This window comes from Hippopotamus amphibius, chromosome 1, assembly GCF_030028045.1.
Source record: "Hippopotamus amphibius kiboko isolate mHipAmp2 chromosome 1, mHipAmp2.hap2, whole genome shotgun sequence".
Taxonomy (NCBI): Eukaryota; Metazoa; Chordata; class Mammalia; order Artiodactyla; family Hippopotamidae; genus Hippopotamus; species Hippopotamus amphibius.
In genome coordinates this window covers 12,416,186-12,427,574 of record NC_080186.1, presented here as the reverse complement: position 1 = coordinate 12,427,574, position 11,389 = coordinate 12,416,186, and the positions used below count along the sequence as shown (strand labels likewise).

The 11,389-nt window shown below is 42.0% G+C and overlaps 2 protein-coding genes across 4 annotated transcripts in view; one reads left to right on the top strand and one right to left on the bottom strand.

Annotated features, from left to right (window-relative positions):
* Positions 1-447: 447 nt before the first annotated feature.
* LOC130860249 (40S ribosomal protein S3a-like) lies at positions 448-651 on the bottom strand. Its single transcript, XM_057748178.1, has one exon. The coding sequence runs from the start codon at positions 649-651 to the stop codon at positions 448-450; it is 204 nt and encodes a 67-aa protein (XP_057604161.1).
* Positions 652-2,317: 1,666 nt separating this feature from the next.
* The window catches only part of FBXO42 (F-box protein 42), a 65,902-nt gene continuing 56,830 nt past the window's right edge, over positions 2,318-11,389 (top strand). For 2 of the 3 annotated variants that reach the window (XM_057697609.1, XM_057697602.1), the window contains exon 1: positions 2,324-2,542. The gene's annotated coding sequence lies outside the window, so the exon portion shown is untranslated. Of the gene's footprint in view, positions 2,543-11,389 lie in introns of all 3 variants that reach the window. The other variant, XM_057697597.1, reaches the window with a different exon arrangement.

Below are 11,389 nucleotides of genomic sequence, written 5' to 3'. Positions count from 1 at the left end.
TTACTTTTCTAACAAAAACATCATGGAATGGATAAACAGATTGGTAAGCCTTACATCTCTTTTCCAGTGCTGTCTGGAATCAACTTATTGACCACTTCTATCTAGTCATTTGTCTGCACCTCTTGGGTCATGAATTTCCATCAACTTCCGGATTTGGCAGACCCTGTTGGTGCTGAGCATAAGAGGTCTTCTGAATCTTGCACTTTTTTTTTTTTTTTTTTTTTTGTAGTAAAGCCAAGAGAGAATAGACAAGCAAATAACCATGAGTAGTCTTGAAATCAACATGAGCTTCAATCATGGTCTGCCATTTTTGACTCTGGACAATGTTTTGTCACAGGTATGATCCATGACATGGAAATCAGGCAGTTTTTGCCCTGAACATCCTCGGTAACTGGCTTGAATTTTTGAAAAGCAGCTTCATCATTCTGCAGATCAGCAAGGCTCACTTCAAAAACAACAACCCATGAGGCCATCAAATGGGATTCTGGTTCCCAGAGTTCTTATGACTGGTGTTTTTCCAATATTTCTTATATTGAACATAGCTGGTGCTTTCACATCATACCAATCTTTCTTAGAAAACAGATCAACCACTTTCTTCTTGGCTCCCTTTTTGCCACCTTTCATAAGGTGCTTGTTTTTCCTGACCTCCATAGTGCTGCTCAGAGCCAAAAGCTGGAACCTGCATATTTATTTATTTATTTAGGCTGCGTTGGGTCTTAGCTGCAGTGCACGGGCTTCTCATTGCGGTGGCTTCTCTTGTTGCAGTGGCTTCTCTTGCTGTGGAGCAGGGGCCCAGCTGCTCCGAGGCATGTGGGATCCTCCTGGACCAGGGATCAAACCTGTGTCCCCAGCACTGGCAGGTGGACTCTCAACCACCACACAAACAGGGAAGTCCCGAAACCTGCATTTTTTTTTTTGTTGTTGTTGTTGTTTTTGTTTTTGTTTTGGCACACGGGCTTTGTTGCTCCGTGGCATGTGGGATCTTCCTGGAGCTGGGATTGAACCTGTGACCTCTGCATTGGCAGGCGGATTCTTAACCACTGTGCCACCTAGGAAGCCCCGAAACCTGCATTTTTAAAAGGAAGCAGTCAAAAGCTCACCCAGTGTTTCTAACATTGAGCTCTACAGCGTATTTGGAGGTGGAGGTGCAGGGATTGTTCACAAGTTACATGACAATTTTTAAGCTTGGGATTTTTAATGACATGATTTTAATATTTATTTATAATTGTAATTGCCAAGTTTCTCTTTTGCAGTGACATTTTCTAACTGAAAGATTTGAGTTTCTTAAATCAGTGTTCCTCATACTGGGATTCCATGAGTGTTTACCCAGGGGTCTGTGCATTATTCAAGTTCGTAGAACACAGAGAGTGCCTTTTAGAGTGAGGTTGACCCAAGTTTGTTCAATAGCATCTTGCCTTCTCAACTTGAGAGCAGACTTGGGTTCGGATCCAGCCCTATGTCCTAAGAGATGTCCCAGAAGGTCCACTTTATTCCAGGGTGGTGGGCTGACAGCCCAAGGTTGCTTTAGTTTTAGGTGCAAGGGGTGAAGACTGAAGCCCTTGGGCTCTGTGTCTCTGGCATTTCCTTAGACTAGATGCTGTGCAGGTAGTTCATGAAGGTTCTCACCTACACACCAGGTTGCTCCCTTGGTAGGGGGATTTTGCTGGAACCCACCGCCTGGTGATAGTGATAGCAGAAAGTACAAGAGCGTGGGAACCAGATACGCGTGAGTTCAAATCCTACCTCCCCACCCCAACTCCCCAGATATGTGACTTTGGGAAAATGATTGATACATCCTGCGCCTCAGTTTCCTCATATGAAAAATGGAGCTAGTAACAAGTCACACAGTGGTTGGTACACAGTTATGGGAGGCTTCCGTTGCATAACCAAAGCACCGAGTTTCTCTCCTTTAGTCGACATCAAGAGCACTTGTGCTCATCGGGCCCTCCGGGGTACGAATAAATTAATTCCTGGTTTGACATCTATCACAGTCTCAAGCCGTTGGGAAAACTGCTCAGTTGTCCCAAACAGCACACGGGAAGGTGAATGAAGTTCTAATGCCTTTTGTAGGTACCCGAGGAAAGCGGGCGCGGACACGCGACGTTTCCTCACTCCAGCCTGGCTCTCCCACACGGCGTTCCAACCTCGGAGAACTTTCCCCAAGGCCAGGGGGTTGGAGGGTGGGGGCTGCGGGCCCCGGCACGTACCTTCCCAACATGGCGCCGCCCATAGGCCGCCTTGCGCGGGCCCGCCACGTTGACGTGTGTGCGCGCGCGTGTGCTCCGCGCCGGTCTCCGGCGCATGCGCGCTCCGTGCTGTCTTCTCCCGGCCGGAGCAGCGGCGGCTGAGGCTGCGGCGGCTGCGGCGTTTGAGTGGAGGAAGATGGCGGCTACGAGCGGCTCGGTGTCCCGCCAGCTGTGAGGAGCCCCGAGTGTGGCAAGCGCGGTCTGGGGCAGAGCGCCTCTGCTCCGGTCCTGTCCCCGGCTCCCTCACCGCCTTCGCCAGCGGAGCGTACCCGAGAGCGTGGCGCAGGCTGGGCCAGGTGAGGCCTCTTCCTCTCCCGGGGCCGTGGCGGGGAGCCGGCGCCTTCTGCCCTTTATGCCATGGGTCCGGCGCAGGCCCTGCACCCCGCGCGGGGGTCGGTGCCGGCCTGCTTGCTGTAGTCATCCTCGGCTTTCCCGGGTTAGGCAGGGAGGAGGAGAGCCCATTTCCAGGCAGCCGTTGGGATGGGGGCGAACCCGGCCTCTGGCCTCTAGCACGGCGGTTTTCGTCTCCTCACCTGGGCCACGAAAGGGTTGTGTGACCAGGGTACGGATGGCTTGGGGGGGGGGGGAGGGGGATAGGTTATCGTCCACCCCGGCCCCCAAATCTTTAACGCCTTTCGAGAGGAGCCGGAGTTCGGTGCCCTCCATAATTGGGGCTGCGGTGAGGGGCCAGCATCTATGAAGCTGCAGCTGCAAAAGGAAGATTTTGGAATTGGCTTGAAAAATGAAGCACAAGCAGCCTTTCCTACCCCTTAGCTTATTGAGTGTTCTCCCAGCGAAGTAGGAATCGCCGATCTCCTTGATTGAGACAGCAGCCCACGTTGTGACCGTGGAAGGCTTCTGGTGAGAATTGTTTGTGCAAAGGGAACCGTGGAAGGGTGGGAACCAGTTTGTAAACGAAGGAAAAACAGCTGTGAGATCTTGATAGTCTCTGGAAAGTAACCTCAGTGCTAATGAAGCCCTCTCGTTCCTTTGAAACCTTTGTTTGGATTGTTAAGATTCGGAATACCCAGTTGCTTTTGTCTGTTAATCTCCCGAATTTTATTAGGAAAATAAAAGCTTCATTTCTTAATTGCCCAAGTCTTTGGACTTTTCTGTGGTGGGATCCCGATTGCTCAGCGTGAGGACTCCGACACATTACCAGTTCTCCTTTGCCGGTAGGGACATTGTACTATACTTACCCTTTTTGAGAACAACTTTTGTTGTTGTTGTTGTTGTTGTTGTTCAAATGCTAATTTGCAGACTTTAATTTTGTTTCTCTCAAGTAGGGAAGCCGATTTGAAGCCTTGTGGTCTCTTCCTGGAGGAATGATGGCTTCAGTTGCAGTTGTGCTGTAGGGAATTGTTGGGGCGATAGCCCTTGACTTGGACACACCAAATACCTTTTGTAACTTCAATTTGTTTTGCTTGCTCTGAAGAAGGATGACATCATGAGTTGAAAGAGATAAGGAAAATTTGAGAGGAAATAGCATCATTTAGAATTGGACATTTAAGATTCGGTCTGTAGCTTTTACAGTGAATGGTGATGCTCTGTTTCAAATCCCTAATTTTGAGCACATTCACGTGTATGATCTGGTTGGTTTCCTTTCTATTGTATGTTGTCATTTTATATCCTGTAACTGTTTGCTTTTGACAAGCCCAATATAAATGTACTACTCTATCTACATTGACCCATGGCTGTTTTGTTTACTTAAAAAAGCTTTTAATTGCTAAAATGATAACTGTTTATTACTAGCCAGTTTTTTGACTGTTGTTTTCTTAAAGCCTTTTCCATAGAGATTTGTAGATTTTCTTTGTGCCTTTGCTAAGGACATAAACCTAAATCAACAACAACTCTGTTTTACAAAATTGAAGAGCTACTCTACATTTCAATTTGCTAACAAGGAATCATGAAATTAATGCAGTAAAACATCCTGGTGGTTTGACATTATACTTCTTGGCATGATGTGTTGCATTGTTGTGCTAAATCATCATCAGGTATTGATGCAACTTCATGACATCCATGACATCATTCACTCTCCAGCATTTTGCATTTTGCAGTTTCTTACCTTCTCAGAGTCACAAAAAAATAGGCTCAGGAAGAATAGCTTAGAATGCTTCTTAAATGTCTGATTTCTAGAAGAGTGTTCTCTAACCCTGCTTTATATAGTTAAAACCCTTCTGTAAGACCCAGAGCTGTGTAATTGCTACCTATTGTGAAAATGCTAGGAAAACCTCTAAGTTTTACAAGAATATTGAGGTCCCAAGAAGTTATCTCAAAAATAAACAAATACGTGATTATCTTTGTGATTTCAGGGTCGTTTTAGTCAGTCGGTATAAAACCAGAAGCCGTTTGTTTAAATAATGCCCTTCCCACTTCACAAGATTGTTATGTGAAGCAAAAGAGTACTGTTTGTGAAAGTGCTTTGTAAAAGGTGAATGTAAGCTTATTATTCGGTAATCAATTCTATGAAAATACCTATTGAGGGCCCTCTGTGTGCTGGGCATTTTGAGAAGTAGGTACTGATGATTCTAAGATAAGAGAAGTTTTTGGTCTCAAGTTGCTGACAGTCTGGTCCGGGAGCCAGATTGAGAAACTAATTAAATATATTGTAGTGTAAGAAATGCACTGAATCCAACCAAGGGAGTCAAGGAAGGCTTCTCAGAGCCAGGATGGCTTTTGCCAACCTTTCCTGTTACTCTGCAGAAAAATATGCCTTTTGTGAGCAACGTGCTTTTTATAAAAACTTAAAAATTTTCTGTAATGAGTTCTTTTCCTCTTTTATTCATTCACTGTCATGACACTTCCCACACAGTATGCCCCAGTTACAGTTTCTGCATTCTCAGAAATCCACCAGAGATTTGAGAGAACCTTTTTGAGAGTGAGTCATATGCACATTTAGTAAACACAAACATTGCCACTGCAATTAAAATATCTCAGATTACTAAGTGGTGACAACTTTAGAGTGGTGATGCTTTTATTTTTGTTTTGTAAACCGGCACAAGAAGTACTGTATGATTTTAATTTGATCACCTTCAGTTAATGTTTAGTTGTTAGTCCCTTAGACTGTTGGTTGTCAGTGATTGTTAGTACTGTCTCCTGTCTCCCAATAATAAATAAAACAAGAAGGTCCTCCTTTTGAGGTGAAGCTGACAGCTTAAGCCAGAACTATACTAAACTATTTTATAGACTCTATGTATGTAGATTGAGGTTGCTTAGCATATCTGATATTGAACTTCTATTCAATACAAGTTCCTCGTCTTAGTGCTGTGGTATTTTATAATTAATTTAGCATGTTGTCACCTACATTGCAAAAAATTTGTGAATTTTTGGATTGAGTGGAATCTGTAAGTGGTGCAGTATTGAGCACATACCATCTGTATCTTAACTGAGAATGAGTGCTTTAAGGTAGCAGTTGACAGGAAAGTGAAGGTGATGTGTTTGTTCATTCTTCTATATTGTGACAGTCAGTTCCATGTAGAAAGATACAACCTACAGACAGTTCATTTTAAAATTGCCCAATATTAAGCTCGTAACACTACAGCTTATTTTTAAAATTGTTTCTTGTGACATTCTTCTAAATGTCTTGTAAAATTATGACTTAGTGGTACTCCTGTATAGCTTAATCTTGCATTTCCTTACGCAGGCATGTATTGGAAAGAAAATTTGCTTTAAGTTCTGATTCTTCCTGTATTAAGCTTCTACTTTTTAATTTCTAAAATTTTCACCTAGGCTTTTTATTTAATTTTTTCCAGTGTTGCTGTTCTGTTTTGCTTCAAAGGTGGAAGTATGTTGTGGTACTTAGATGCTTGTTTATATATATAAATCTGATAAACGTAGAGATATTATGTAAAGCAATAGATGTAAAATTTTACTACTCTGGACAGTAACTTAGCTTAGACAGTAACGTATTTTCTCTTGTCTCCTAGTAATACATAGACTTCAGGTAGTTCATTTAATTTCTATAAAAGCAAACAAGTTTTAGTTTTAGCTACTAATATTCCCTTAGAATATTTAATATTTAGAAGACTTTTATTTCAGCTGTTTTAACGAATCGACGAGTATGGCATGCTCTTCCAAATTTGTGTTTCCTTTATTATTCTTATCTTAAATGTTTGATTCATGTTACTCTAGAGGGAACAAGAAATTTTTTTTCCAGAATGAACCTCTTGGTGCATTGTTTAGAGAAAGAGTGATGTTAATTATAAATTGATTAATACAGTTTTACTAAATGTTGCCTCTCCCATCTGCTGGTTTTTCAGATGCAGATCAAGGAAAAATGGAATTTATCCTTCTGTTTCAGAATTTACTTTTAAAGCTTTTTTTTTACTGAAGTCTTGCTGTGTTTAGCCAAAAAGCTAATGTCTTGTCTTTTCTTGGTTGATGCAGCAGTGTTAGTTTGCAGTTTCTTCTGCAGGACTGCTTTCTTAGCTTTTGTTTTGAGATACATAATAACATCTTTCCAAATAGATCCTTTGGTCTAGTCAAAAGCAAGCAAGCTGCTCTCTTCCTTATTGGAGAATCTCAAGTTTTACTTTCCTATGGGTCCTTCAAATTTTGATTTGTCTGTCTTCCTTAGCTCCCCCCACCCTTTTTTTTTTTTTTCCGGTAAATGCAGTTCTCTCTTCCAAGTGTGTCTCATAAATCATAATGGGATTTTGGAATATAATTCCCTGTAGAACTGCATAATGATGTGTGGGTTAGAATTTCACATTTTATTTAACTTAAAAGTAACTTAATGGTAATGAATCTTGAAGACATGTTAGGTGAAATAAGCCACAAAATAAGCCACAAAAGAACAAATATTGTATGATTACACTCGTACGGGGTACCTAGAATAGTCTAGTTCATAAAGAAAGTAGAATGGTAGTTGCCAAGGCTGAGGAGAGGAGGGAAAGGGGAGTTACTGTTTAACAGGTATGGAGTTTTAGTTTGGGATCAAGGTTCTGGAGATGGATGGTGGTGATGGTTGCAGACAATGTGAATGTACTTTATGCCACTGATCTGCATATTTGAAAATGGTGACAATGGCAATTTTTATGTCAATATATATATTCACACACACACAGAGGAAGCTTAATGGTTTACATATGCTCTGTGCGCTGGCTTGATAATTATTTATTTCAGTGTAGTAATTAATTAAGATCGTAGGCTTTGGCCCCAGGTAGACTCGGGCTCATACCCTAGTTCTGCTACTTTCCTTGGGTTTGGACCTTAGGTTCTCTAAGCCTCAGTGTTTTCATCTATAAAATGAGGATAATGCCCATATTTTGGGACAGTTAAGTGTGGGAATGCATGTGAACTTCTCAGCACATTGCCCAGCACATAGTAAACTCTCAAATCTTAAACATTATTGTCACATTCTTTTATGGAACATTAAAACTGGGACAAGGGGAACTCATCTCCTAGCATCCTCATAGCATAGTCCCAGTGGCATACCTGTCCTGTATGCAGACATACCTGTAGCAGGAATACGTGTTTTCTGGTTTCCCCTGTGCTTCTCTTTCTGTCTTTGATTGGAGAATGGGGCTCATTCATGTCTTCATTTGACACCACTGACCTGATGTCTCTTAAATCCACTTAGATGTGATCTTTCTTTTATGCCTCTTGGTTTTCCAGGGACTTTATAGAGCATATCCTCTAACTCAGCTGTCCACATGTTCACAGTTGAGTCCATTGTTTCACCTCCTACCTCCCTTAACATAAAAACCTCTACTAACCAAATTCCCTTCTCAGTATTCCCATTTGTGTAGATAGAATAATTTTATTCTGGTCTGGTAGACCATAAAACTGGGAATCATTTGTTAATACTCTCTTATTTATTTACTTATTTATTTTTAAATTTATTTTTATTTATTGGCTGTGTTGGGTCTTCGTTGCTGCACGTGGGCTTTCTGTGGTTGCGGAGAGCAGGGGCTACTCTTTGTTGCGGTGCACAGGCTTCTCATTGCGGTGGCTTCTCTTGTTGCAGAGCATGGGCTCTAGGCACTTGGGCTTCAGTAGTTGCAGCACACAAGCTTCAGTAGTTGTGGCTCATGGGCTCTAGAGCGCAGGCTCAGTAGTTGTAGTGCACAGGCTTAGTTGCTCCAAGGCATGTGGGATTTTCCCAGACCAGGGATCGAACCCGTGTCCCCTGCATTGGCAGGCGGATTCTTAACCACTGTGCTACCAGGGAAGCCCAGTACTCTTTTTTTTTTTTTTTTTTTTTAATAATCTTTTGTGTCCTGCCATGTAGATCTGTATTATATTCCTCAGTATCCCTCAGATTTCCCTACTTCCCGTTATATTTGCTGACATGACTCTAGACCAGGCTTTCATGAGCTGAGGGTAGGCTGAAGTACTGCTATAGTTGTTAACTAGTCAGTTTCCCTCATCTTCGAAATGGGGGTTACAGTTCCTACCTCATGACATACGTGTAAAATCTTTAACTAAATGTCTAACACATGGTAAATACTGCATAAAAAGTAGTTGCTGTTATTTGAGCTTTTCTTCTTGGTAATTTTTGGAAATGATTAAGATTAAAGTGACAGTATTATGACAGACCAATTTTAAAGGACTACTATCTGAATGTTTCTCCTCTGATTGGGGACCTATGGTAACTCATTATTGCCTAGCTCACTTCCTTATCTTTGAAGTTCTCCATTTGGCCCTCATTGTACCTTTCCAGACTTACTTTCCATGACATCCGTCACGCAGTCTGTTCAATCCAGAGTAGTCTCACTGCTTCTCATGTATATTAGGTTCATTTTTATAACTGGAACATTCATTTGCCTAGGTAGGAGGCATTTTTTTCATTTAACTACTCCATCCAGCTCTGTAGAGTATCTCCTGTATGCTCCGCCACTTAACCGCTGTTGCCCTTGCACAGTTAGGTTAAAGTTAATATCCAAAAAGAAAATTATTGTGCTAACAAATTCCTGCCAAATAGCTTAAAAGGGATGTATCATGTAGTGTAATTCATATGTTATATTTTTAGTGTCTTATAGGCACATCAGTACTTACATATAGTCACTCAAATATTCCTTCAGTGTATGCATTTGATTTTTTTGTTTGTTTAATTTTTGGCTGCATTGGGTCTTTATTGCTGCGTGTGGGCTTTCTCTAGTTGTGGTGAGCAGGAGCTACTCTTCGTTGAGGTGCGTGGGCTTCTCTTGTTGCAGAGCACGGGCTTTAGGCACTCAGGCGTCAGTAGTTGTGGCTCGCAGGTTCTAGAACGAAGGCTCAGTAGTTGTGGCACACAGGCTTAGTTGCTCCGCAGCATGTGGGATCTTCCCAGACCAGGGATAGAACCCATGTCTTCTGCATTGGCAGGTGGATTCTTAACCACTGCGCCACCAGGGAAGTCCCTGAAGATCTTATTTTTTAGTACTGTTATGTTTATTTGCTTTATCCTACAATATACATAACTTTTATTTTTAAAAAATATTTGTTTATTTGGCTGTGTTGGGTCTTTGTTGCGGCATGCAGGATCTAGTTCCCTGAGCAGGGATTGAACCTGGGCCCCCTGCATTGGGAACATGGAGCCTTAATCACTGGACCACCAGGGAAGTCCCACACATAAGTTTAAAAAATACAGTGTTCATATTGTTGCTAACAAAGTTACTGAGGTAAAAGTTACTGAGTAAAATTTAAATTTTACTTGTGATTCTTTTTACTCTTAAAATATTCTGTCAAGATCCAGTCAAGAAAATGGAAAACATACTAGGTATTTCAAATAGAGAAGATTTAACATAGGTTGCAAGACTTGAGATACAGAAGAGAGTAGGGCAGAGTGACTTAGAGATTAATAACTAGGGTGAAACTGGGACTTCCCTGGTAATCCAGTGGCTGAGACTCTGAGCTCCCAATGCACGGGGCCTGAGTTCAATCCCTGGTCAGGGAACTAGATCCCACATGCTGCAACTAAGAGTTTGCATGCCACAACTAAAGATCCCACATGCTACAACTAAAGATCCAACATGCTGCAACAAAGATCCCACGTGCCACAGTTAAGACCCAGTGCAGCTAAATAAATACATATATATTAAAAAATAAAAATAAAAAAAAATAAAGTACCTAGGGTGAAACTATTACCTCAAGAATTGGAAACAAAAGGAATAGATGGTATTACCAAAACCACCACCACAAGCACTGCTGCCACTTTCAGATGGAGGACCAGAAGGGGGAATTGCCGACATATGCCACATAGCTGGTGCTTGGATCATCCTCTTCCTAATTTTTATTGGTTTCTGGCTTGTCCTTTCAGTGTTTCTTTTTGCAAAAATAAATATCTACATATATTCTTTTTTATCCTTTCTTACACAAAAGGATGTATAAGGATAGAGGGATGTGCCAGATTTGTTCAACTAGTCACTTTTCAATGGTAATCGGTAAATGCTTTACTGCTGATCTTCTAAAAACAGATTTCGCTGGGAAGAATTCCTTTGTGGTCCAGTGATTAGGACTCAACGCTTTCACCACCAAGGGCCTAGGTTCAATCCCTGATTGGGGAACTAAGATCCCACAAGCCATGTGGCATGGCCAACCCCCCCCCCCAAACAAAACAAAACAAAACAAAACAAAAAAACCCTACTTTTAAAATAGATTTTGGTATGTGTGTTAGAAAGAGCACTGAGCTGATACAGGTTCTGTTTTTGCCTAAATACATGACCTGAAGGAAGTCACCTAAGTTTTCAGACTTCAGTTTCCTTGTTTGTAGAATAAGGGTTAAATTGCTCCATAATCTCTAAGATCTCCTGCTATAATATTTTATATTTTCCTGAAAGTTTTATTAGCCATATTATATTTTTTATTAATTAATTAATTTATTGGCTGCGGTGGGTCTTTGTTGCTGCACACGGGCTTCCTCTGGTTGTGACAAGCAGGGGCTACTCTTCATTGTGGTGCACGGGCTCCTCACTGTGGTGGCTTCTCTTGTTGTGGCGCACGGGCTCTAGGCACATGGGCTCAATAGTTGTGACTCTCAGGCTCTGGAGCACAGGCTCAGTACTTGTGGCTCATGGGCTTAGTTGCTCCGTGGCATGTGGGATCTTCCTGGAGCAGGGATCAAACCTGTGTCCCCTGCATTGGCAGGTGGATTCTTAACCACCGTGCCACTTAGGAAGTCCCATTAGCCATATTTTAAACCTATTGCTCAGTCAAGTGTG